Source organism: Equus caballus, chromosome X (genome assembly GCF_041296265.1).
Source record: "Equus caballus isolate H_3958 breed thoroughbred chromosome X, TB-T2T, whole genome shotgun sequence".
Taxonomy (NCBI): Eukaryota; Metazoa; Chordata; class Mammalia; order Perissodactyla; family Equidae; genus Equus; species Equus caballus.
Genome location: NC_091715.1, coordinates 99896907 through 99924443, shown reverse-complemented (window position 1 = coordinate 99924443; position 27537 = coordinate 99896907). Strand labels below are relative to the sequence as shown.

Genomic DNA, 27537 nt, shown 5'->3' with positions numbered 1-27537 from the left:
CACCAATAGAAAAGTGGTAAAAATGGCAGCTCCAGTGTTTGCAGTGAATTATGTTGCAGAGGAATGAACACAAGCTTGGAATCCCAGCTCTGCCACTCACCTTGGGCAAGTCCCTACACCTCTTAGAGCCTGTTTCTTCATCTGGAAATCAAGGGTGATAATGCTTATCACCAAGAGGCACCTGAGGGTTTTCTGGAAGTAACCCATCTAGACCCAGCTCTAGTCCCAAATGATGAAGTTGGTGCTACTCTAAGAAGTGTACTCCCAAGTTTTCTGGGCCACTTTTATGCTCCCATTCCAAGTTGAAGTTAGTAAGCCAAGGGCAGAGAAGAAGAGGTCAATATGTACGGGCAGGGCCTACAGAGGAGGGATGAAGGCAGAAGGAATGCTCAGGGCAAATGCAGGGAAGAAGTGGGACTAAGGGAGATAAACAAGGGCAAACAAAATGAAGTCAAGATGAGGAGAGAATTTAGAGGACAATTTGAAAACCAAGATAATATAAAAAGGAGTCTTTTTTTCAGAAACTGGGAATTTAAAAGAGAGAATGGGGAAAAGGAATTGACTGTCGGAGGCAGAAGGTGGGCGAAGAGGCAGGGTTTGAAAAGAAGATAGGCCTTTCCAGATGAAGGAAGGCAGAGGACTGGAGCAGAAACAGATAAAAAGTACCCTGGGGACATGGCTGGAGAGACAGGCCAGTGAGGGTGGCACATGTGCCCCAGGTGGCATCCAGGGGCGAGAGACGTAGAAGAGCCGGCGCTCAGCCTCTGTTTGATACTGCAGCCCAAGAACAGCCAGAGCTGTGCTGAGAGGCGGGGCGGATGGCGAGACGACAGGACGGGGCAGGGGTGAATCCGCGCGTCTGCAGTGCCCGTCTGTTCCTCTGCCACCACACCTCACTGTAACCCCGGCTAGCCGCCTCACCACTGCCCTCTGGTCACCCCACACACATGATACCTCTGGGAGTTTTCCTTTTCTATAGCCCAGTGATTCTGACTCTTGCATGTTATAGACCTGCACTGTCCGATGTGGTATCCACCAGCCGTGTGTGGCTTTTGAGCGCTTGACATCTGGCTAGCCCAAATTGAGGTGGGCCATAAGTGTAAAATATACACCTGGTTTCTGTAGGGGAACTGCACTGTCTACATAGGCCGCATAGGCAAAGCTCAACTGCAGACTCCCCCAGGCCTTGGCGGGGTGCCCTGTGATCCTCTCAGAACATGGGAACATGGGAACATGGAAAGACAGGTGGTCTCAGGAGGAGCTATCAGACCATTTCTGACCCTCTTCTCTTGAGGGAGGCTGTGGTGAGGCAGTTTCTTATCTGCCTCCCTCGTTCTGGTGAGGCCTGGGCCTTTCTGCCTGCCCCCACCGCCAAAGGGCACGGCTGCAGGCCATGAACTGCTTAGCGGCAGCGTGGACTCCCTTCTCAGCCACAGGGAGTCCCATCGTTCATGTTGCATGTCAGCTGGCGTCTTTTGTTTCAGTGTTGCCCTGTGAGACACGGGACGCAGGGAGCTGATAGCATTGCTGATTTGCTTTTGCTGTCTCTACAAGTAATAAATTGCCTGGACTATGTGGGTTTCTTGTTTCTTTACCAGCTGAATCTGTCAGCCTGCTTGACAATTTCTAAGACTCAGTGAAAAAAAATAAAAAGGAATATAAAAGATCTTATTCATTGTTTTATACTGATTACATGTTGAAATGATAATATTTTGGATATGTTGGGTTAAAATATATTAATTAAAATTAATTTCACCTTTTTCTTTTTGGAAAGCAAATTCTTTTTTTTCTTTTTAATGATTGGCACCTGAGCTAACATCTGTTGCCAATCTTTTCTCCTTCTTCTCTTCCTCTTCCTTCTTCCCCTCCCCTCCCCCCTACCCCGCTCCTTTCTTCTTCTCCTCAAAGCCCCCCAGTACATAGTTGTATATTCTAGTTGTAAGTCCTTCTGGTTGTGCTATGTGGGACGCCGCCTCATCACGGCATGACGAGCGGTGCTAGGTCCGTGCCTGGGATCCGAACCGTATGGGATCTGAACTGGCGAAACCTTGGGCCACCGAAGCAGACAGCGCAAGCTTAACCACTGGGCCACGGAGCTAGCTCCTAATTTCACCTTTTTATTTTTGCTTTTTTAATATGGCTGCTAGAAAATTTAAAATTGCAAATGTGACTCACATTATATTTCTATTGGACAGTGGTGTTATAGATTGGTGAGAAAAGAAAAATTGGTAGTAGGAAAGCAGGATTGACAGGGTTTTATTTTGCCAGAAAATGGAATTTTTAAAAACCGTCACCACCAATTCACAGGGACATTTTAACACACACACACACATATATATATATATCTATAATCTAAATCTAAAGGATAGACTTTTAAATTGAATAAGTGTAACTTTATGGAAATTCGCCACATTGTCCTGACTTCTCTCATATTGCTTCAGGCTGGTGAAAAATTCCTCAGATTGACGAGGATGGTATTTAAGAACCATTGCTATAGAGAGCTCATCCCATGAGGAGACAACAAACTAATTTGTGTGGGGCCTTGAGAGGCAACCGCTCCAGGTGACAGGGGTGGACGGGGCTAGCGGGGTGTCTTTTTGCTCAGTAGCTGGTGGACTCATCTGGTAGCCGACAGTTTGCAGTGCTCCTGTGGCTTCTTGGCCCACCCTCTCTTCCCACACCCAAAAAAGGGAAGGATGTAGAATATCAGAGTCAAAGAGTATAACCAGAGGACCCAAAGTAAACAAATACAAATTTATTCTTTTCAAAGCAGAATTCAAGAGAAAGGGGAAAAGCACCACAGTGAGTGGCAAAGTTAACCAATTTGTTCCCAGCCCCACCCCTTCATCCCAAACTTTTCTAGACTCGTGTGCCACCCTTGCCACCTCCCCCCAATCCCTTCCCCAACTCTCATCCTCGTGACCAGTTCTTGCAGCCAGCGAGCAGCATAGCAGGTTTCAGTCTGGCTTCAGTGCTGTCCTGAGGACAGCAAGGACATTCAGCAGGTCCCCCCCAAAGGCGGCAGCTGTGGGAGGAGATAGAGGCTGGGAGCTGAGCCCTGGCCTTGAGCCTTTCCCTCTCCTACAGCCACTGGTGTCAAGAGAATAAGAAGGAGCTGAAGTATTTCTTTGTTCTCAGGGCCGGATTTTGGCAGCGAGGCCCAGAGATAGAGCTGCCCAGCTGAGCAGCTAAGTTTCCACAGCCCTAGGGCAGGGCTCCCAGTTTCTCCCCCAGGACTGTTCGTCTTAAGGCAGCTACTTTCGTGGTTACTGTCACCCGTGTCAAGAAACTCTGATAAAATTCTTGGCCTGCAGTAGTCTGGGAGACCATAAATCTGCCATTGAGAAGGTGTATTCAAGGAATGCTCTAACCTGAAGCTAGATATGGAGCCCAGATCCCAAACACACACCTCAGGCAGCATGAGTAGTTCTTAAAATTAATCTGGAGGGACAACATCTCCCAGGATTGGCTTCGGCCTGGCCTCAGGGTTTCTCATTACTGCCTCCTGCCAGCCCGGTTCCTGGAGCATAGAAACTCAAACAGGTTTCTCTGCAGAGAAATATCTCCAAACTTTGGGCCTTGAAGCAAATGAGCATTTGTGAGCTTTGATTTCTGCCTTTCCATTCTGGAGGGAAGGGCACATGTCCTCCTGGGTAGGACCCTTCCTAGGGAACCATACAGCAAATACTCGATGTCTTCCAGCCAGTCAGCCTTCCCTAATAATTTCCCAGTCAACATGACTCCACTCTGCTTTTGCTGGGAGCAGAGGCACCCTCATAATGGCATTTGGCCTCTATCTGATTCTGCCGAGAAGAAATCGCCTATCCACCCTAACTGTTCCCTGATACTGTTTGACGACTCCAGCAAATGCTCACATTCCTTATCGCTGATGCTAATCCCACAAGGCAGAGGTTTTCGTTAGGCTGCCTACCCAGCAACTCCCTTCACCACCCTTCCAGCACAGGGCCATAAACTACCCACATCGTACACAATACCTCTAGGAGACACGATACATGACAGATGCCTAACAACATACAACACATCTCAGTAAATCCCACCCTAATTTGGATTCACAGTGCCCAAAGATCCGTTTACCTCACTGAGGACAAACTGCCCACACCTGCTCTGCAGTGACATCACTGGACCCTTGAGTGATATACTCCTCTCCGGCATTAAGGTAAACGCAGGACCCCAAAGTGTCAGTGACCCTGTTAGTGAGAATTCAACTCTTGACTTGCTGCCTCGGTCCACCTACAGCACAAATCCTACATAACAAGATCTACAGCTTCTCTACCATGGCCCACTGCGGCTGCCACAGGCCCTCAACAGTCCAAGATCTCTCAGGTGGAGTTGGGGTTACAGAAAAGATTTTCCAGGATTTTCCTGGTCAAAGGTTGTTTCATAACATCTGCCCTCCTAAGGCTTAGCAGGCATATGCTTCAAAGACCCTGAGCTCTCTGTCCTATAGCAAATTTCTTCTATCCCATTCCCGCCCACAACCTAGGCCCCTGCGAATAGAGCTCCCCCCACCCCACTGACTGATGCCTAGGCTCTGTGTTTGATGCTTGCCTACCACCTGCTCGCCATACATCCAGATACCCAGTTCTCCCACCCAGAGACCTCGTGAGTTCTAAGGCAGATGTTGTGTTGAGGTCTGACACCCTGGACCTGTGGCTTAGTGCCCCCCCGGTGATACTAGAAGGAGGCAATCCTAGACTTCCGGACCCAAGCCACTGCCCTCCCTCCCCTGCAGGAGATAAATCCAGCTTCTCAGGAGCTCTACCCACTGGCCCACTGCTCAATTATAACACAACACCTCAATCGTCTCACACCCTCCTGACCTTGGTGGCAACCGCTGCTTTCTTTAAGGCCCTGAGCCAGACAGGAATTGGAGGGGACCAGAATATGTACTCTGTGTGTTAGCTTGGCAAAGGCTAATAGAAGCCTATTTATTCCTTCTTTGCTGCATAGGGTGAGTAGAGCTTGGATTTGTTCTATTTTAGCACCTGAACCATTGTTTAGAGGAGCCCAGGAAAATTCATCCAAGTCCCAGGTCTCAAGGGAACAAGATTTGGAGCGAATGAAGAGAACAGAGTGACTCTTCCTGTTAGACTCCTCTGTGGCCACAGGCTTTTCTTGCTTTGGTCTTGAGCACAGCTCACCCCAAACATGAATGGAGAGACAGCCTAGGGGAGCAGCCAGGATGCATCTATCCGTCCAACCAGAGGCTGGGGCTAACAAAGAGCAAGGCAGAACATTAATATTTTAAGAGGTATTAGAATTTAATGTGTGAGTGAGGCCAGGGGAGTACTGATGTACAGTAAATATGTAGCATAGATATGTACGTATGTAAACTTAGTCAAATTAAGTCAATTGCAGGGCTCTAGGTTATAAAGCTCCTTTTGATAGAAAGCTGGCTAAGTGGCCTCTGACTCTGTTCAAAGTTCTCAAGCCCACTCCCCCAACCCCTGCTGTCTACTCTGAACAGTATCTGGATAAAGGGATCGTGATATATGTTGCCTAGGAAGAGTTAGTTCAGTTTGAGGACTGGGTTTGCCTTCCAGAGTTAGAAAGAACAGTTTTATGCAAAGGAAGGCCTTGCTGTTGTCTAAGTGGAAAGTGGTCAGCTTCCTGATTCGGGGCCAGTGACTCCTAGGAAGGGGCCGCTGTTGAGGCTGGCCCATTGCATCTGCCTTATGATTAGCTGGGGGCAATCAGCCACTTCATCGGGTTCAGCCTAAGAGAAAGAAGGGTCACAGCCTGCAAGGGTGTTGGGCAGTCACACTCCTCCAGACCTAGAGGGTGCTTCCCCTTCCCCGCCCAAGGAGAGGAAGACCCCCCGCCTTGCTGATCAAGCTGCTGCCCCTCCCCCAGGGCTGTGAGGGCAGACTCAGAAGAGCCAAGGGTGGCTTCAGCTGGGTTCCCAGAACAACTCAGCTGGTCTCTCAGGATGCTGAGGCCTTCAGGAAAGAGGAAGATCAGGGAAAAATATCTAAGCCCATGAGTATTTCTTTAATGTTTCCAAATGTAAGGTAGAAGTAGGAACCAGAATGAACTGTTCTCCCCTTGAGGAAGGTCTGCCAGGGACTGAGGCAGAAGGAACTGAAGATATCCGAGGAGGACAAAACACCTAGGTAGCATCAGGATGGCTAGAGACATGCCCTCGAGCTGAAGTAACATGGCACACACTGCCCAGACATTTTCAGGGGCACTTTGACGGGGAGGGTTGTCTCCAAAATTCCCTTTTGCCTCCCTGAGTTGGGCCAGAGAGTAGGGCTAACTCCTGTGGATTCATGATGCTAGAACCCTGCGGTCATTAGGCTTCCCAATCTCCATAATTACACGGAGAAGGGAAAAGGGCATTGCCTCACTCTGCGAGGCAGCTTCTCTGCTCCCCATGTGAACGGCCTCCGAGTGCCATTTGCCTGGGCTGCAACAGAAGCGGACTTAAGGGACCCGTCTCAAACTTGAAGACTAAAGGGTGTACTTCTAGAGTCAGAGGAATCATCCCTCTCCCACCCCGGGCCCTCCCCCACACACACCTCACATACCACCAGATCCCTGCTACTACCCAGAGCCCAAATAACTCTGGCTGAGGAATGTGGGGCCAGTGGGGACTGGAAGGGTCGGGCGAAGGCTGAGGGAAGGCTTTGACCAGAACTGGGAGAGGACCGTGGCCTATAGGATGGGGATCTGGCTCCATCAAGAGGCCAGCAGGGTGTTGGCAGTCACATCAGAGCTTCGCACACTGGGGAAGGCATGGCGGAGCTTCTCCATGATGTCCTCCAAGCACAGGCTGACATCTTGGCTCTTTGACCCCACATCATCTGAGTTGGAAAAGAGAGATTTTGGAAGAGAACTAGACATTCCCTTATGAGGCCAAGGGGCTGAGGTAGGACACAGCCAGCTGAAGGGCAAACTTAAAGCATGTGTATCTTCCTAGCACAATGCCTAATACATACAAGGTGCTCAATATACATTTGTGGAATAAATGAATGAATGAATCAGTCAATAAGCCAAACATCCCTGACTTTAAGCTCAAAGCTGTGAGGAGAAACCATCCCAGCTCTCCAAGAAGATTGGGCAGGAGATCCGGGGCAAGACAAAGCCGTAAAGAAAGGGACTTGGAGAGCCAGGGAACTCACCTGCAGCCTCAGTGTCTGGAGTCGTCTGTCCCTTCTCCTGAGGATGACTGCTTTCTGACTGCTGTGGAGACGAAGCTAGGGACGAGCCTGCAGAGCCATTGCCCTCTGATTCCGTGGGTGGCTAGCAAGAGGAAAGGCATGACTTAAGTGGCTTGGCCTTCCTGACCTTACTTTGACAGACTCCTGAACTTAGAAGGGAACTTAAAGACCTCATGCCCATCTGTTTGCCCTTGGACTTTAAGAAGCTTTTGGTAGTGCCCCCAAACAGCGGCTTCCCCTTTTAGGAAGCTTCTTGGAGTATTTAATTACCAATTACCTTCTTCCTTCAACAACACGCGTCAAAGGCTCCCAGTTCTTACAAGGATGGCATTACACCTAAAGGTCATTTCAGCTATAATTAAGCTATTCAGAAACCAATTCTGGGTGGAAATGTAAAGTGGCACACCTCATCCTCAGTTCATAACATAACATCACATGTTAGAGACCTCCAGGTCTCTAGAGGCCATTGGTTAGAGCATCCAGGGAAGAGCAGGGGCTGATATTACTTGGCACGTATAATGACAATAATCGGAAACATTATGAAGTTTTTACTATATTCCTGGCATTGTGCTAAATTCTTTAAATGCGTTGTCTCATTTTGTGTTTACTGCAATTCCGTCGAGTTGGTATGTTATTATCCCTGTTTGACAGATGAGGGAACTGGGGCTTAGTGAGGCTAAGTAGCTTTCCTAACACTCCACAGCCATTAATTGGCAGTGCCACGTTCAGACCCAGGGCTGTCTGACTCCAGAGCCACGCTACATCATATACACCACCCCTCAAAGAAGAAAGGGACAAGAAGTAACAAGAGTTCCCTTCACAGCAAAAATTTTTCTCTTGCCAAGCGTGTCCAAACCTGCTTCTGTCCAGCAAACATCAAAGTAGCAAAATCAATGTTTTGGATGATTCTTTGAACTTGTTCTTTCAATACTGGATTCAAATGGGTTGTGGAGAAGGGAGCCCTCAGAAGTCCTCCCTCTGCCCCTGGCCCCACCGTGGCTTGAGAGTAACACACAACAGTGGAGTGGAAGCTAGGTGGAAGAGAGCTGGCCAAGCAATGTGACATACCAGCCCCTTCCTTCCCCCGCTCTTCCCAATTGCCAGGCTAATTCTCTTCAGAAAGTCATCTAACAGCCAACGCCAAGGAGAACCCTCCCCACCCCTGTCCCCATGCTCAGGGGCTGCTCTGGTCCTTCTCCTGGCTCCAGCCTCACCTGCAGGAGCAGCTCCCTTAAGCGCTGCAGCTGGGACTCTAGTTGCTTGTTGTGGTCTTCGAGGATCTGCATGCGTGTCTCCAGGCGGCTCTTGTGCTGACGAAGGATCCGCGCCTCAGCCAGAAGCTCCTCATTGCGGTGGTCCTGTGCCACCTCGGCAGAGCCATCAGCCAGGGTAGGTGCCTCAGCAGCCTCCTCATGCTGCCACTTCAGGCGCCTCAGCTCTCCCTGGAGAATCCTGCCAAGGATAGAGAAGCCAAGACCTGTGGTCTTAATGGGGTATTGAGTGTCTAGGTCCCAGATGTCCGCTCATATCTAGGTATGAGCAATCCCTGTGCTCTCCCATCCCCCCATCAGCCATGTTCTTGCTTGAATGGCCATATCTACTTCCTCTCCAGCACACATATCATTTGCTCTGCCATCCTAGGCCTTGGAGCAGAGAGAGCTGACATTTCATATAACAAATGTCTCAGGGCTTTGATGTGCTGCTTCTGGGATTAATTTTGACCTTAAAATCAGGCAGAAACACAGTCTGCAAATAAATGAGGCATTAGGGCCACTGACTCATCTCCATTTTTAGATTTTCAGATTCCAGGGGAAGATATAACACAAGCAAAAGATCACCCATCTTGCCTCTGCTCTTCACTACCCTCCTCTTCGGCCCACTTTGAACACTCATGTTGAGTCATCAAGGAAACATTCCAAAGAGATGGTCTACTTTGGGGGACACTGCTTTTTCTTTTTTGCAACAGAATCACTCTCTCCCTCTCCCCCGTGTTTCCCAGGGCCTTCCCACTGCTGCTCTAATGCAGAGCTTCTCAAACTACCTGTGCTGGAAAACTAGGGGGATTTTTAATCCATCGTGGATCAATACGTGGTCCAAATGCTCATGGCTAGTATGCAGCTCACACCACACGTGACTTGCCACGACAACACTCAAACTGTTCTATACCTTATTTAATGAAGACAAGTTTACTAATTATGTGCTTGGATGTCATGGCAATGTCAAATTGCTACAAAAGTTTCTAAAAGCTTACTCTCTATTTCTGTATTTATCTTGTCTTGAACCAGTAACAAACACTTTGCGGACTGGCCCTGTTCGAAGGACTTGCTACTCCAAGTACATGGAGCCATGGGTCAGTGGCATGGGCATCCCCTGGGAGCAGGTTAAAAATGCAAGAACTAGGGGCCAGCCCGGGGGCGCAGTGGTTAAGTGCCCACGTTCCACTTCGATGGCTCAGGGTTTGCCGGTTCGGATCCCGGGTGCAGACATGGCACCGCTTGGCACGCCATGCTGTGGTAGGCGTCCCATGTATAAAGTAGAGGAAGATGGGCATGGATATTAGCTCAGGGCCAGTCTTCCTCAGCAAAAAGAGGAGGATTGGTGGCAGATGTTAGCTCAGGGCTAATCTTCCTCAAAAAAAAAAAAAATGCAAGAACTCAGGCCCCACCCTAGACCTATGAATCAAAATTTGCATTTTACCAAGCTCCCCAAGTGCCTTGGACACACTAATGTTTGAGAAACACTGTTCTGAGGGATACTGTGGATTTCTCTGCCTGTCCCCAAAGGGACTTGGACCCTACTCAGGCCCCTGCTGCCACCCGTACTTCATGGAGATGAATGCCATCCCTGTAATCTTCTTCACCTTCCCTCTTCCAGTCCTCCTTCACTCCATGTAGTGTCATCCTCCTCTTCTGTTACTGTCACTAAGTGATGAGTATCCCTTTCTGTTCCAATACTGAACGTTCCTGGAGGGCAGGGAAATGTCATACTCTCTTCTGGACTCTCTCTGCTTGTATCTAGTGGGCACTTGGAAATATTTGGATTGAATTAAAATGGCTCAAATAATTATTATAATAGCTAACATTTATTGAACTCTTACTATAAGCCAGGTACTAGCTAATACATTTATATGCCTGATCATTGGATCTTCACTAGTGACCCTAGGAGGTAGATACTATTATCATCATCCCCATTTTACAGATGAGGAAATAGAGGATTACAGAATATACGTAACTTGTTCGAGGCCATATAGCTAGGATGTGGAGGTGCCAGGATTGAATTCAAGCTGTCTGACTCTAGAACCCACACAGATCTGTGCCATCGGCACACCCACCTGTTCTCATCCTCTAAGTGAGCCAGGATCTTCTCTAGCTCCCCCTTGCTTTCTGTGGCCATGCTGCACGGAGCCTGCTGTCCGAATCCTGGCTCTCGGTCTGTAATGGGGCTGGAGTGCCGCAGCAGGTACTGGTCCTCATCTCTGCATGGGTGTAGGGAGAGGAAAGGAGGTGGCCAGGCATTGAACCAAGAAACAGCTCAGGGCATGAGTTTCCAGCTCCCAGCTCAGGCCCCAGGAGACACATGCTGGAGGATTCACTTCTAAGTCACATAGAAAGGGAAAGGCCATGTAGTCAGGCTTAAGAGGGATGAAAGTGTTCAAAGGCAGCAGAGGACATGGTTGGCGGTACTAGGAGAGAGTGTTTTCAGGATGCTGGGGCTTCTGGGTTCTACTTAAAGCTCCCTGGGAAACAATGAGCAAATCACTTCCCATTCTGTGATGATCCTCCACCTCGCCCCCCTTCACTCCCTCACTCCTCAGGGGGACCATTTCCTGCCTGAGTTCCAGTCAGGGCCAGATTGACCCATGTAGCCGGCAGCTCCTAGGCCCTCTGAGCAGGTCAGGGACCTCCCTAAAGATGAAGGGCCCCTTCTCTGAGCTGTAGCATCCAGGAATCTCTCTGGCCACACTTCAGTCAAGACCCTGGTGACTCCCAAGAGTAGGTGTGGCACTAGATGGGGCATTGGCATCTTGAGCATAGAATAATGGCTCATTTCTGCCCTTTAGATGAGGGCATATTCTTCTTCCTCAAAGTTGGGCATAGAAGGATGGGATCCTGCAGAAGGAAGGGACCTGGGCAGATGGCAGAGAGGTGGTCCATCATTCATTCCCCAGCTCAGTTGATAGATAGCAGAGATTGTTTGTCTTACTAAACACTGTGCCCAGAAAGCACCCTTCCTTCCTTAAGATGTCAAGGGCCCTAACCACCACACCCTCCCTCCCTTTGAGGATATAGCCTTCCCAAATGGCGGCAGAGGGATCCCAAGGAGAATTATTCCTGGAAAATAAGCAGCTGTGAAAACTCACATGCTGTCATCTGGGGACAGGCTGTCATTAAAGAAGGAGCAATTCTGACTTTCCATCTCAGCAAGCCTGGAAAGAAAGAACAGGAACAGAAGGGAAAGCGGGATGGGAAGCCTGCTTTCATCTCAAGGGCTCTAATCCCCTAATATGGTCGTTAGCTTTGGGGGCTGCCCCAACCACCCCTAGGTGTCGGGCCTCGCTGGCTGCGGCATACCTCACGGTGCACATCCCCTGGTCCTGACTCCATGCTCTTTGCTCTGACTGAAAAGCCCTTTCCCCTTAGACTCCTTAAAATCTCCCTCCCCCAAACCTGGTGGTACCTGCTGGCAAAATGCTCAATGCGGGAGTGCGTGTCAGCGTGTGGCAACATCGGGGAAGAAGCCGGCCTAGAAGAAAGCAGCAAAGACTCAGAGGACCAAAGACTGTGTGGCTGGGCAGCCTGTCTCCTCGCCACCATGCTCCCTCCACCCCCCACCCCCACCCCAAATTAGAGAGAGATGGGCAAGAGCTGACGGGAACAGGATACAGAGATTGGAATCCAGTTTATTTCTCAGGCCAGATTCCTGGTCAGGCCCAGCTGAACTGCCATGTCACTAGTCAGGTTTGCCCTGGAACACTCCCCTAGCCTGTGTGGGATTCAGTCCCTTCACAGCACATCCCTGGGCTCAGCGAGGCTGCCCACAGCCCCTGCTCAGCCGCTGGTACTCACGTCTCACTGTAGTCGGCCTCCAGCACTGATTGCACAGGCAGATAACCTCGCTGAGGGTGTTTGCTGAAATAATGCTTTGAGCGGAATTTGTTCTTTAAGGTTGTGGCAAAGTCCCTCATGTTCTCACTGGATGTGGTCTAGGGGGAGACAGGGCAGAGGGACTCACCCTAATGGCATCAGGATATGCTGGGGAGGTGTGGCTGCTCCCCAGTGCAGGGAATATGAGCGGGAATCCCCTCTTGTTTGTGCCTACCACACCCCACTCCTCGAAAAGGGGCTGGAAGGATACACGCCAAACTGTGAATACTGGTTGCCTCTGGGAAGTTGGACCGGAGGGGAGGGGGCAAGACTGAGGAGAGCGGAAGACTTTTGCTTTATATTTTAAATACCTCTATATTCTTGGAATCTTTTACAATGAGCATAGATTTGTTAATATTGAAAATATCTTTTATGTAAATTCTAGGGATGTAGAAATGAGCAGGAAGTAGAGGATTATCAGTTAGCATCTCAAGCCAGCTTTCTGTGTATGACTTTTATAGTGTTGATTTTAAAATGATAAGAAAAATAAAGGGCAAGTTCCCTGCTCCTACTGGGTCACACATTTTTCTGTGCCAACAGAATTTGGAGAATAGACGACAGCTTGGAGAGATGGATTATGGGGAAAAAGTTGAAAGATGGTAAGGTAGGTGGGGAGAGGGCAGTGGGGGTGCTGGGGATATGCTTGGGACTTTGGGAGTGTCTGTGGGGTAGGAAGGAATAAAGGAGTTTAGAGAGCAGAGTCAGCTCAGGAAGCCAAGCCTGGAGCTGGGGGTCCTGAACACGGCAGATGAAAAATTCTGTGGCTGGAGGTCAAGAATGCTGACCAACCTGTTTCACGTGGCTATGAAGGGCACAGCTACCAATGAAAACCAAGTGGAATTTGAGGACCCAGGTAAAGAGCACACCTTTATTTTCCCCAAGAGACTGAGTAATTAATTTGAGCACAAACTTTGGGATTGACTAGAAGGGATGAAAACAATGACAAAGTAGCAGGTGAAGACCAGGGGACAGGAACAATACAGGAAGCGAGGCAGGAAAAGTGAAAGCCAGTAATGTAATGCTAGTCGCCTGGAACTGCCATTCTCTCTCTATTTTTTCTGGAGACTTCTCTCTGCAGGAAAATAGTGAGTGCCTTTTAAGTGGCCCAGAGTGTCCTCGGCTGCTACAGCCAGCTGTGGCCCTGGTGAGGGAGAAACTCTGCTGGAAGAACAGAGAGACCTGAGTCCTCCAAACTGGTAAATCACCAGGACTGCTCGGTGAATGCTCCCCAAAGGAGAGCAGAATACAGTCAGCCAGTGCTTGGCAAAGTGGGTCAAGGGCCCAGAGCCTGAGAATTGCCTACCCCTCCCGCCCGGCCCAGAGGCTCCATACCGGGGTGTAATATTCCATGATGGGGTAGTGTAGCTTGTTGCCTTTGCTGGCCCTGCCTGTCAAGAAGCAGGTCTGGCAGATGTCCACATTAAATTGTTTCAGACTCCGGTACCTTGGGGAGAGGAGAGGCGGTAGGACAGAGGATCCAACGTACCATAGTGACCTCCCCATTTCCCTAACATCCAAATATACACACACATTAGAAGAGGGGGAGGCATGGAGCCATAACGTGCTCAACCTCCTATACACAGCAGTGGCTCAGTCCTCACTAGATGACTAGCCTTATCTAGACACCGTAAACCTCCATGCAACCACACGCTCAGACTCCCAAGAAATGTAGGAAATAGCACTGTCTCACTATCTTTTTTAAGGGAGGGGGCAGGAGTAAAGAGCTCACGATATCGAATAAGCATTCTAAACTAGGATGGCCCCAAAAGGTCCAGTCTCACAGGTACTACTTGTGTTGGAAAAGTTACACTTCCAATACAAAGGCCACTTATTCTACTAGCCCTGGGCAAGTTGGCTAAAAGTTATTTATAATTATAACTCTATTATTACCAAATCTATCCTAGCCCTTCAGATCCAGTTCTGAAGCCTGGCTGGACTGCCCAGACCTAGAAGTATAGTCTGGTGAAGCACCTAGACTTATTAGAGAAGTCAGAGGGTCCAACATCTGGTCCTGGATCTACACTGACCAGCTGTGTGAACTTGGGTAAGTCACGTTCCACCTCCGTGCCTCATTTACTTATAAAAAGCAAGGTAGTTACAAAACCTAGACTCATAGATCCAGAGGACAGATTGGTGGTCGCCAGAGGGGAGGGGAGTTAGGGAGGAGGCAAAATGGGTGAAGGGGGTTAAGAAGTACAAACTTCCAGTTATAAACTAAATGTCTGGGGATGTAATGTACAGCATGGAGAATATAGTCAATAATATCAAATTAACTTTGTATGGTGACAGACGGTAACTAGACTTATCATGGTGATCATCTCACAATGTATACAAATATCGAATCACTATGTTGTACACCTGAAACTAATATAATACTGTATATCAATTGTACCTCAATTTTAAAAAATGCAGGGTGGCTGTAAAAAGAGCGTGTGTTAGTGCTTTAAAAAGTTTTCGAAATTGAGTGCTTTATGATGAAAGCCAAATTCAAGATAGTGGTTACTTTTGTGGGAGGAGGGGAATGTAATCAGGGAAACTTCAAATGTACTGTAATCATGCTTTATTTCTTAAGATTGGTGGTGGGTGCACACCATGGGGTGCTGGAGCTGGCTCACACCAGCTCACAAGAGCCAGCTGTTAAAATTTCAGGGATTTTCCAAGCCAGTTGTTAAACACAGCCATTATTTAAAAATTAGATTATATATTGGGGCTGTCCCCGTGGCCGAGTGGTTAAGTTCGCGCGCTCCGCCGCAGGCGGCCCAGTGTTTCGTTGGTTCGAATCCTGGGCGCGGACACGGCACTGCTCATCAAACCACGCTGAGGCAGCGTCCCACATGCCACAACTAGAAGGACCCACAACTAAGAATATACAACTATGCACTTGGGGGCTTTGGGGAGAAAAAGGAAAAATAATAAAATCTTTGAGAAAAAAAATTAGATTATATAAACTCACAATTAAGTAAATGATCTTAAAAACAAAGGTAATAAATACTCAAAACTCATCATTTCCTAATTATTTTACTGTTATCTGTGCTCTTGAGGTTGTTTATGTCTATCATATCCACATGGTGAAAATACTATGAATAGTACGCAATTGTGCATCTCTTCCCAACCTCTTGTGACACTGGTCACAGTGGGAGTATTCACATCATGGAAATTAGCAAATGCCACAAATTGGATTTCTTCTTTTGCTTTCTGGAGAGTCTGTTGTGAACCATTTGCTAGCATACCATTTGGTACATAGGGGTTCTTATATGTCAGGGTGTTGGGGCTTCTGAGTTCTACCTAATGCTCCCTGGGAAAAGAGCAAATTATTTCCTTTTCTGTGCTGTTTCCCCACCCTGCCCCCTTTCGCTTCTCTCCACATTTTTGTAGGTCTGGAATCCTTCATAACACGACTAAAAGAAAAGAAAATGTTTCATCAGTTCTGATTTTTTAAAAGGTTAAACACTCTGCAATAGAAAAGATTATAACAATATATAACAATGTACGGTAGATTAGCTCTAATTATATAATTACGTAATACATTGCTTTGTAACATGATTTATGCATAACATGGCCTATTTATTATTATTATCATTCCAGTAGGCGTTGCTTTCCCTACCTGAAGCCCTTGATGGGGCACTGCCTACAGATAGAGCACTTGGTCTGATGCTTTACTTGCTCAGCAATGGTGACCCGATGCAGAACAGCCAGCCACACCATGGACTGCGGCTCCAAGTTGACCCACTCCAGGAACTGTGAAGCTTCAATGACTGGCTTCCCAGTGCTCTAAGGAATCAAGAAGCCCAATGGCAATGACTGAAGCCCCAAGTGTCTTGTCCCTAGAATGGCAGCCCTCAGAGGGACAAGAGAACCAGCAAGGCCTGGGTTGGCCTATTCTCCAGTGGTGTCCACCTTCTGCCCTGTCCTAGCTGAGCTGGTACCCTCCCCGTCAGGACTCTGACCCTAAAAGCCCAGAGAACTCTCTGCCCCGTTGTTTCATCCCAACAAACTCCCTTACATCTGGGTACTTCGGATCAAAAGCCTAGCTTTTAGTCCTCCCTCCCTTCTTCCCACCCTCCCTCTCATCATCCCTCCCCAATTCCATACTCACAAAACGGAAGCAACTACGAACACTGGGCTCCACATTGCTGCCCCCAAAGGCTGCCACTTCCCCCAGCTGACGGGGCACCTGGATAGCCTCATGAAGCAGGACACCGAGGTGGCGTTGGTCACATTGGCTGCCTGAGTTGGCCACTTGGCTGAAGAGGTCTGCTGGCCCCACCATAAGTCACAGCCAATCCCGATGCAGGAATGGCCAGAGAAGGGTGCGAGGAGAAAGAGCAGAAAAGAAAGACAGGGAAAGAGCACACAGACTTAGCTAATGACTTTTGAAACTGGATACCTCAAGGCCAATCCCTGACCTTCTAGAAGCCCAGGAGTTCTGAAAAGAGCATTCTCTGTGTTCGGAGGGAAAGAGTGAGATAAACACAAAGAGAGAGAGCATCAGAAAGAGAAAGAGAGAGAGAGAGATGAAGACAGAGAGCGAGCTGCATGTGAGAGTAGTGCCAGACACAGATATGACATCGCTGGGAAAACAGATTCTTGAGAAGTGAGATGAGAGGGTGTGGGGCTCAGAGGTGCCTGAACATGAGCTACAGCAGGTCTGCCCTAGCCCCTCCTGTTCATGTAGCTCATGTAGTCTGCTACTGCAGTAATCTCTCAATTACCCACACAAATGGAAAGAAACACTGGCGTGGGTAATCTAAAAAGAGGAGGTAATTCAAAGCACTTGATCGTCTAAGAAATATCTTTAAGTGATCGTGGAATAAACTATAGGACTTATATTTGAATATTGGCTACATCTGTCCTGTGGGAATTCCTCGATCCCACTCCAACCTTAGAAAATCTCCTACAGAGGTTCTTGGCTGTCTGTTTCATACCTCATACTTCCTACTTCAATACACAGAAGTGGAAGGCAGAGGGCCTGGGTTGTAGTTCTGGATCCATTACTGACTAGCTTGCAGAACCTTGGGTAAGTCATGAACCTCTCTATGCTGCAGTTTCCTTACTTGTAAATTGAGGATAAATAATCACTGTCCATCCCTTCCCAGAGGAATGTTCGAAATAAATAATATCATAGCTATGAAATGCTTTAAACTGTCTCCTTCCCTCTAGAGTCTTCCCAGACCACTGTCATCTCTCTTCTGTGATCTGATATAGCCCATATCCTTTGCCATTCAGATTATGCTAATTAGCACTTTAAAACGTGATTTCTGTGACTTCTGCTTCCTCCTCTGGACTATAAACCACTTGAGGCAGGGACCATGTCTAATTGAATCCTTTACTCACCACATTTAGCATAGTGGTCAATGCTAAATGACACATTAAGCAATTGACGACTAACGATGCAACTGCAGAAAAGTACAAAATGCCGTACAAAAGATGGAGGAGGGAGGGGAAAGCAAAGGTACTTTAAAACAGAGAGGTTAAAGACCACAGAATTACATACTGTTCACCTCCCAGATATTGGGGATTACTGTACCCTTCCCATGGGAAGTCTCCTGTAGAATGTGTGATGTGGCTGGAGCTTCAGACTGGGGGAGGGCTAAGCCTGATAGGCCACAGAGGAATGGAACTAGAAAGTCCAGACCCTGGGTACCCCAAGATGCGAACTCAGATCCTGGTCAAGTAACTACCTCAGATCAGAGGAAGCCAAACCCTGTGGAGTGACACTGGGAATAATCACAGGCCTTAGGCCTATATTGGCCTTTGGCTGTTGTAGGTTCTTTGCAATAGCCTAGAGCGGGAAGCATTACCCAAGTAGCCCTCCGCTCAGTCACAAGACCTACCTTCTGCTTATCTTATACCCTTCCTCTTCCCGCCACATGTCTCCCTCCACCCAACTCCACTCCAGACTTGGGAGTTGTACTCACACTGCAGTTTTTCCTTCACTTCTGTGCCACACAGGCATGCAATGCCAGTCTTAAAGGACAATGCCCGCATCTTTCCACTGCGACCACTAGGTTTAAAAGAAGACACTGAGAACATGAATATATGTAAAAGGTTAACATCTTGGCAGACATTTCCCTCACAGAGTTGATCCCAGCAGGGCTCTGTGCCAACTATGCCCCATGCTGAGCTGGGTCCAAGTCTGCCACGGGAGAAAGCCCTTCCCACCATGCCCACTCCAGCTGCCTCAGTGAATTTCATCCTGAGGGCTGCCAGGGCTTCAAGACCTTACCTATCAAAAACATTGAGCAGCCAGTTGAGGCTCATGTCCACACAGAGCGGCACATTGACCAGGATGCCTCTTTCCTCCTCCAGCCGTTCATATAAGGCGGTCAGGCAATGAATGACCTCCACCACATCCATCACATGCTCACTAGCCTGCAGATCATGCTCGTTGAAGATCTCCAGGGCTGTGGTTAAAGTTACCAGGTCCACTGGGAAGGAAAGGAGAGAAGGAGAAAGTACAGCCCAAAGTAGAAGCCCAGGGGCTAGACAAGGAGATAAGGCCACCAGCCTCACTGAATTCGACTCAATCTCCAGAGCAACCATTTGTAAGTATGATACAGGCTTTGTCCTTTACCAAGAACCTCATCTCAAAGAGGAGGAAGGCAACAAAAGCCCCCCATAAATTAACACAAAATGTTTCTACATCCACATGTTCTTTGATATCCGTTTCAAGAAGTTGATGGGATGTGAGTAAACTCACCTCTTCTGTTGTATTAACTCCCAAGGGGTCAAATGCCATTTTAAGTTTCTCTGTCTTTACACACATTTCAACTGCAAATAGCTTTGTTAGCCCAGAAGCCTTGTTCTGAGATCCTAGACACCAGTTATGAAGGCTTAGGTATGCCTGGGTAAATGTGACATACCTCGGGAAGATTTTTTTTTTTTTGAGGAAGATTAGCCCTGAGCTAACATCTGCCGCCAATCCTCCTCCTTTCTTTCTTTCTTTCTTTTTTTTTTGCTGAGGAAGACTGGCCCTGAGCTAACATCCATGCCCATCTTCCTCTACTTTACATGTGGGACGCCTACCACAGCATGGCTTGACCAGTGGTGCGTAGGTCCGCACCTGGGATCTGAACCAGCGAACCCCAGACCACCGAAGCGGAACATGCAAACTTAACTGCTGTGCCACTGGGCTGGCCCCTCAGGAGGACTTTTTGATTACCCCCAATGCTGAAATCAGCCTAGCCAGACATGCCTGGACCAGGAGGATTGAATGGACAGTGTCTCTGAGAAAGGCCAGAAAGCACATTATATCTGCGGCCGTGCTGTCCCCTAACCACTGGAATTTGCTTCCACAGTTCTGCTGCTGCATCCAATGACCTCAAGATGGCAAAAGAACACAAGCCCCCAGGGGCTCCAAACCATCGACTGGGATACTTCCCGCCATCAAGGACTTGCTTGATTATCCATGTTGGGCGTGGAAGAAGGGACAAGGAAAAGGATAGCTGTGGGTTAATTTGGAAACAAGTCTGGGGCTTGGGGAGAATGGAAGGGCCCTGGAAAGAGCAGGTGTCCACAGCCAGCATATCTCAGCCTTTGGAGAGTTTCCATCAAGCGAATCAACAACCCTGGCCAAGGTGGGATGAAAGTGGGAAGCAGCTTACAGATGAGGAAGAGCAGGAGTGGGGTGAAGGCCACAGGGAAGTGCAGTGGGAGACTTACAGCGCAGGGCCTTCTGGACTCTGCGTAGCTTCATGGCAGTGCGGTAAGCTGAGAACTTAATGTTGTTCAGATCAGCTGCAAAGAATAGAGACTCACTCAGATCAGAGAAATGCAAACTAAAACCACAACGAGATACCATTTTACACCCACCAGATGGGCAAAAAATAAAACTCTAACAACAGCAATTGTCAGCCAAGATGTAGATGAATGACAACTGCTGGTGGAAAAGTCAACTGGTACAATCACCTTGGAAAACAGTTTGGTATTACCTAGTAAAACTGAGCATTCGCATAGCCTTCAACCCAGCCAACTACGTATCCCAGAGCAGTGATTTTCACATGTTTTCTGACCAAGACACATAGTATGAAATTTATTTATATCGCAGTCCAGTATACGTACACACATGTGCACATAAATAAATAAATGAATCAAACATTTCAGGAAACACCACCTTACTAGATTTGATAAAGTAAAAACATAAAATTAATATCACCTATGACTCTCGCTAGGGATCTGTTGCAGTTTCATATTTCCTAGTCTATTTCAATTTTTTTCTATGCTTGTCACAACTGAAATGACGTTATGACCTGTAGACTGGAAAACATGCACATGCGCACTGGAAGTCATGGGCAAGAGCTCCTTAGCAGCTCTGTTCTTGTTAACTGCAAACTAGAAATGACACACATGTCCATCAACAGTAGAACAGATGAAGAAACTGTGGTATATACAATGGAACACTCTACAGCAGTAAAAATGAATGAACTGTAGTCACATGCATCAACATGGGTAAAATTTACAACGTAATCGTGAGTCTCTCTTAGTAGCCAAAGATAAGGCACATGAGAGTCACCCTCATCACAGCCGGGATAGTGTCTCTCAAAGTAATCTGGTTCACATCTGTAGGATAATTCCCTAATGTGATGATAAAATGGTCCAGGGGGAGTGGAGAGCCTCCAGTTGAGGCTCTTTGAATGGGACTCCCTTCCATTCTTATAGGACAAAGGCAGCTGTATAAATCTCCGCATTCTTACCTAGAGTTTGGTATAACTCCGTCATCTTGGGATGGTCCCAGCATGTGGTCTGAGCCTGGTGGCTACAAACAAAAGCATAAATAGCGCCAGGGTCCACACCATCCCCCACCCGCTCCCACAGGTGCGCACCACTCAGTGATAGGTTGGATGCAAGGAGCAGCAGGATCCGAGGGTGAACCCTGAAGATCCCAAGGCACAAGCATTCACCTTTACCCAGGTAGAATCTTGAGCTCTTGAGATGAGTAGGAGGAAAAACTGGACTGGGTGGAGGAATCCCAACAGATAAGAAGTGACAGGGACACGTGGAAAAAAGACAAGTAAGGGAGGAGGTGGGCAGGTGACTGACCCGCTTCTGATTCAGACGATCACTCACTTGATGTAGTAGGGAACTTTATTGGGTGAAATTGCTCTTTCCCAGGGAACCTGGACAGAGGCTGGTAAGGGAGAAGAGAAAGAGAAAGAAGCTGGCCACTAATGCTCTTCAGGCTCCGGGCAACTCCCCCGCTCTATCCTCCCAAATAGGTGGTCAAACCCCAAAGAGGATGCTTGACTTTCACTGCCAGCTCTTAACAGCCCCTGAGGGTGGGACAAAAACTTCTAATGAACACACTTCTCTCCCTGATGTTAGGGCAAGGGAAGGAGAAAAGGTCATCACTGATACCCTCATGTGCCAGAGACGTGGCAGGGGCATGAACAGGAATACCTGGCCTTGGCCACCCTGACAATCTTCTCCCTGAGCAGGCCGCCATTTCTACCCGTTCAGCTGCAGACAGCTGGGGTACTGCTGTGGATATGAAGTGAATCCTACTTTCCTCGTGCGGCTCAAAGCCCTTCCCCAAGAAGGTCAAGCTTCTCAGTCCTGTGGGACAATGGGGAATGGTACTGCCCATTTCTGCCTGGTGAGGAACTCCGGAAAAGGATGGCCCTATCTGCTCTGTGTCTTTATCTTCTGGATGTTCCAGGAGAGGCTCAGTTCCCTGGCCAACCTCCTCATTGCAGCTTCCCTGGGTACAAGAGCCCTCTGCACGTATAGCTGCATGCCAGTGATTGTAACAGCAATAGTTCTAACCTCCATTAACATCGATTGAGCTCCTACTATGTGCCAGATACTCTGCTGAATGCTTTGTGTAGATATCTAATTGTCATATCTATCTCTTCCCACCATCTCCACTGCTACCACCCCGATCTGGGTCACCATAGGCCCACACCTGGATTATTGCAATGTGCTTCCTAACAGGTCTCCTTGCTCCCACTCTTGCTTCCCAACACGCTGACACTGTTGAAACATAAGTCAGATCGTGTCATCCTTCTGTTCAAACCCCACCAAAAGTTCTTCATTCCATTCAGAATGAAATCCCAAGTTCTCACCTCTTGCCTCCCGCTACCACGCTGCCCTCCCGCTCTCTCCCTTCCTTATGCTCTTCTACACGGCTCTCCTTGCTGTTCCTCAGCCATGCCCCTGCCTTAAGGTCCCGGAACTCACTGTTCCCTCTGCCTGGTATGCTCTTCCCTCAGATGTCCACATGGCTCATCCCCTCAGCTCCTTGAAGCCTCTGTTCAGTTGCCGTGCTCTCAGTGAGGCCCCTCCTGACCACACTATTAAAATCGCAACGCCTCCCCACTGAAGTCCAGCACTCGCTATTCACGCCTTCCCTGCTTTATTTCTTTCCATAGCGCTTGTCATCATTCGACCTTATATATATTTTACTTATTTGCTTATGGTCTGGCTTCCGCCACTAGAATGTAAGCTCCACAAGTCTGAGGGCTTTTGTCTGTATTGTTCCTGATACACCCCCAGTGCCTAGAACAGTACCTGGCCCACAGGAGGCCCTCGACATATGTTGTTGAAAAAATTAAGTCATTTAATTCCCATAACCCTATGAGCTAGGTAATAATTCCCCCTCTTTTTTCATATGGGAAAATTGAGGTTCGGAAAGGTGAAGCTATCTTTTTCAAGCTTGCACAGCTATGGAGTCCAGGAGCAATGACTCTGACCCAGGTCTCTCTGACTGGAGAGCCTGTCCTTTTAACCACTGTGCTACACTGCTTTATCCTTACTGCTTCAGTATGCCAAGGTATACTGGGATCCCATCGGGCCCCCAAGGGACAACAGCAGACTCTCTTGGAAGGTGGCTGAGGTTCTGCTAAGTGAAGTGCCGTTTGTCTCACGTACAGGAGAGGAAGTGTTGTGACCCAGGCCCAAAGTCCCGGTGGGCATCCTGGAGCTGCTTAAGCCTCTCGCCAACTGATCCCTATGGAAAGAACAGGTAGGAAGTCAGTAGATTCATTCCAGATATTTAGTACGGGGTTTCCAGGTCCCTCAGGGGATCTTTGTGAACTCCCTTATAGGCTGGCTCTCCTCTGGTTCCAGCTCCTCCCAACATCACCCAACTCCTAGCCCTATCACAGCACTCCCAAGGGTCAGAGAAGTGCATCCCTTGTTCCCGGCTGCAGTCACTCTTCATCTGCCCCTGTCTACCCTAAGTGCCCACGTGTAGACAGCCTCCTCTCAGATCTTCATTTCTTTTTGTGAGGTTAGCCCTGAGCTAACTAACATTTGTGCCAATCTCCTTCCACTTTATATGCGGGATGCCTCCACAGCGTGGCCAATGAGTGGACTAGGTCCACACCTGGGATCCGAACCTGCAAATCTGGGCCGCCGAAGCAGAACGTGTGGAACTTTAACCCCCGGTCACAGGGCTGGCCCCGATCAGATCTTCATTTCGATCACTCCCTGCAGCTTAGAGATTGAGAAGTCTGTTGCCTGGCCCCAAACTCTCTACTATTCCTTTCCCATGTAGATCTTATTTCAACACCCCTTTACTTCTTTCGGGCCTGGAGAAGTTTCCCCCAAGCCTAGTTATATTGAGGCTCTTCCTCATGGCTCACTCCAGGCTCCTCTTCTACCTGTAGCTGTTTCCACCGGACGTTGATCTGCTCCAGGGCCCGGGAATTCTCCATTGACAAATGCACATCCGAAATGGCAAGTTGATGGGCCAGATCGTTCACCAACTTCACTCCATCTTTCATGGGGGAGAATTCTTCTTTGAACAGCTGTAGGGCCAGGACCCAAGTCCCACATCGGACAGAGAGTGGGAAAGAGGAACCATTAGTCATTCACCTCAATTCCTCCTTCTTCACCCAGAGATTTTGTTTCAACAACACAACCTAGGTGCTTGCCTATTGGGGCAACTGAACTAAGGTGTGGGCAGCCACCATCCTTATCCTCTTCCCTTTCTACTCTCAGAAAACACTAGGGAAAGAGAAGACAGTAGGACAGAGGAGACTGCAGCTAAACCAGCCCCCAAATCCAGCACATAAACTGGGAGAGGCTCAGTTGTAGCCAGGGCCAACAATGGAGTCTCAGCAGCAGGAGCGTTGTCAGGGTCTGGGGGAGTGTCAGGTCTCAGGGTGGACTGTAGCCAGGGGGCCTGCATACCTTAAGAGCCTGGATGTGCTCAGGGAGTGAGTCAATGAAGAGATCCCCGATAGGCTCCCAAGTGGCTCGGACTCCCTCAGCCTGGGTCAGAGTAGTGCTTAATTCCTCCATTGCCCCCTGGATCTCCAACAGCTGCTCCAGAGTGCGCTCAATGTGGCGGTGCTGGTCCACACAGCGGGCTGTCAGCTTCTCCCATAGTTCACTGGCCACCGTCGCCTGCTTCCACACAAAGCGACTAAGATTCTGGATCCGCTGCCTGGGAGAGGTATCTGCAAGGGTAGGCAGGAAGTCAGGTCAGGCCAGGCAGGCAGGGGCAGCCCAGGGAAAGACAGAGACAAAGACAGCCCTTCATAAAAGTGTGCGTGTGTGCATGTGTGCACATGTGCATTTGTGTACATATTCATATACACACAAATACACGTTTTTCCATGGTTGAGCTCCTTTTGTACACTCAAGTTTTTTTAAATTAAACTTTTTATTTTGAGATAATTGTAGATTCACATGCAGTTGTAAGAAATAACATAGAGATCTCATGTACCCTTTACTCAGTTTCCCCAAATGGTAACGTCCTGCAAAATATAGTACAATATCACAACCAGGATATTGATACTCGTGCAATCCACCAATTTTGTTGAGTTCCCCAATTTTACTTGTACTCATTTGTGTGTGTGTATTTAGTTCTATGTGATTTTATCATATGTGTAGGTTCATGGTTCCACCAACACAGTCAAGAGACCATATTGGTATTTTCCACTGACTATATAATTTCCTCATATTCTTAAAAACTGGGCAAGGTAAATAGTGAGTAAAGTATATTAAAAGGTGCAGTGAAGCAAATCACCCAGGATCCTATTCACAGGACCCTGGAATGCAATTTTGCGTTAGTGTCTGCTGCCCACTTCCATCCTAAGAAGGGGGATATTTATGAAGGCCCAGCCCAAGAGAGGTCAGTATAACTTGCCCAACTTTTCCACCTAGGCTCCTAAATTGTAGCTTTCCTCTTCCTCCTTCAGACCTCCCCTCAGAAGTAGATTCAGAGCCCCCAGGCTAATTGAAATTGTCCTGCTCTCTCTTGAGCTTGTCCTATCTGAGGCCCATTGGGCAGTACACTGAGTTCTGGCCCTCCTACTGAGGGGCTCAAAGTAAACTGGGAGGGTCAACAACATTGACAAAGGAGTCAATTAATGAAAGGCCTGTCCAGGCTATTCATAGCCAATCTCAGAGGGTTGAAGACTCTTTATGGAGAAAAGGGCTTGCTGGGCCACCGCTCAGACCTAATCACCGTCGATCCCACCCTGCTGCCTTATTTGAACCTAGGCCTAGCGTGGCCCACTCTATCGAGGGAAGGGGCCAGAAGTCACCAGGGGAAGTATCAAAAAGACACAATTTTCTTCTCAAATGTCATCATCCAACTTTTTAGATTGTAAAAATGTTTTTGTATTTGTTGGTTGATTAGAGCATTGCCACATGTCTCTCTATGTTGGGATAAATCAGCAGGGTTTATTTATTTATTTATTTTCTCTTTTGTGAGGAAGACTAGTCCTGAGCTAACTTCTGCTGCCAATCCTCCTCTTTTTGCTGAGGAAGACTGGCCCTGAGCTCACATCCGTGCCCATCTTCCCCTACTTTATATATGGGACACCTGCCACAGCATGGCTTGCCAAGTGGTGTCATGTCCGCACCCAGGATCCGAACTGGCGAACCCTGGGCAGCCAAAGCAGAACGTGCACACTTAACTGCTGAGCCACTGGGCCGGCCCCAAAATCAGCAGGTTTTTAAAGGACATACTACTACTTTTATTCACTTGAGTGCATTCGAGTCTCTTCTTTTTTCCTTTTCATGCCTCTTTGGAAGGCCACATACGATGCTCCAGAGAGCCACATACAACTTTGGGTCACACACTCGTTCTGCTCCAAGCTCTGTTCTCTTTGCTTTTTCTTGCAGTATGAATCTTGCTCCTCCTCACCTTTGGACTCCTAGGAGAACACTACCCTTCTAGATAACAGTCGAGAAAATGAGCAGGGCAGGAAGGTGTTTAGTGGTTCATAGCTCAAGAAGAAGGGGAAAGAGAAGAAGACCACGCACCTTTGCTCTCAGAATGAGGCTCCTCTAATTCCTCAAATGGGTGCTGGGAGAGGAAGGCCTGAGCTGACTCCAGTACAGAGTAGATGTAGGGGCCCCGAGACTTGACATCTTCCATAAAGGCCTGTGAAATTTAGCAACACGGTCAACAGGGAAGGAAGTCTTTCAGTTGCTTTCAATTCCATCCTGTAATTGACAACCTTCCTTCTCCTCAGCGCAACTTGATCCTTTGGCAATGTCATGTATCTTTGGGCTACCCAGACGAAAAGAAGTGCAGTCCCCTCATAGGCAGAAGAATAAGTCTGACGCTGGAAGGTCTATTTGGTATGAAATGGGTTTGTCTATGCTACAAGGTACAGAGAAACACGGTGATTTGGGGTTGGGAATCTTGGTTCTCTGGAAGATTCAGAAAGTCCCCTGTAAGGGGCTTAGAGACATCAAAATCAGGATGGACAGAACTTACATTAAAATTTTAATTAATTTTTTTTGTTGAAGTATGCACAAAGAAGAGTACACAAATCAAAAGTGTACAGCTCAATGAATTTCCATACAGTGATTTCTTCTCTGTAACCAGTACCAAGATCAAGAAACAGAACTCCACCAGCATCCTCCAAGGCCCACTCATGGCTCCTTCCCGTTGCTGTCTTATCCTTTCTCCCAGCAAAGTAACTCCTGTCCTGACTTGTAACACTAGTGCTTAGTTTTGCCCATTTTTGAATTTCATATGAATGGAATCGTACAGTATGTATCTTTTTGTACCTGGCTTTTTTTCAGTCAATATACTGTCTTTTAAGATTCATCCACACTGTGGCACGCAGTTATAGTCTGTTTATTTTCTTGCTGTATTGTATTTCTTTCCATAGTCATTTTTTAAATTGAGGTATAATTGACACACAACATTGTGTGAATTTAAGGTGTACAACACATTAATTTGATATATTTATATAGCAATATGATTGCCATTGTAGTGTTAGCTAACACTTCTGTCACATCAC

General features: G+C 47.9%; 1 protein-coding gene across 2 annotated transcripts in view; it reads right to left on the bottom strand.

Moving 5' to 3' along the window:
* Positions 1–2740: 2740 nt before the first annotated feature.
* The window catches only part of DRP2 (dystrophin related protein 2), a 42079-nt gene continuing 17282 nt past the window's right edge, over positions 2741–27537 (bottom strand). For both annotated transcript variants that reach the window (XM_023633358.2, XM_023633360.2), the window contains 19 exons: positions 26546–26666; positions 24461–24729; positions 23929–24075; positions 23195–23273; positions 21395–21455; positions 21022–21083; positions 19991–20065; positions 18555–18756; positions 18247–18332; positions 16425–16582; positions 15933–16099; positions 13661–13772; positions 12251–12387; positions 11862–11927; positions 11545–11610; positions 10516–10659; positions 8399–8636; positions 7146–7266; positions 2741–6827 (listed from right to left, as the gene is read on the bottom strand). In XM_023633358.2, coding sequence (XP_023489126.1) covers positions 6703–6827; positions 7146–7266; positions 8399–8636; positions 10516–10659; positions 11545–11610; positions 11862–11927; positions 12251–12387; positions 13661–13772; positions 15933–16099; positions 16425–16582; positions 18247–18332; positions 18555–18756; positions 19991–20065; positions 21022–21083; positions 21395–21455; positions 23195–23273; positions 23929–24075; positions 24461–24729; positions 26546–26666 — 2436 coding nt within the window. In that variant the 3' untranslated portion in view covers positions 2741–6702. The remainder of the gene's footprint in view (positions 6828–7145; positions 7267–8398; positions 8637–10515; positions 10660–11544; positions 11611–11861; positions 11928–12250; positions 12388–13660; positions 13773–15932; positions 16100–16424; positions 16583–18246; positions 18333–18554; positions 18757–19990; positions 20066–21021; positions 21084–21394; positions 21456–23194; positions 23274–23928; positions 24076–24460; positions 24730–26545; positions 26667–27537) is intronic.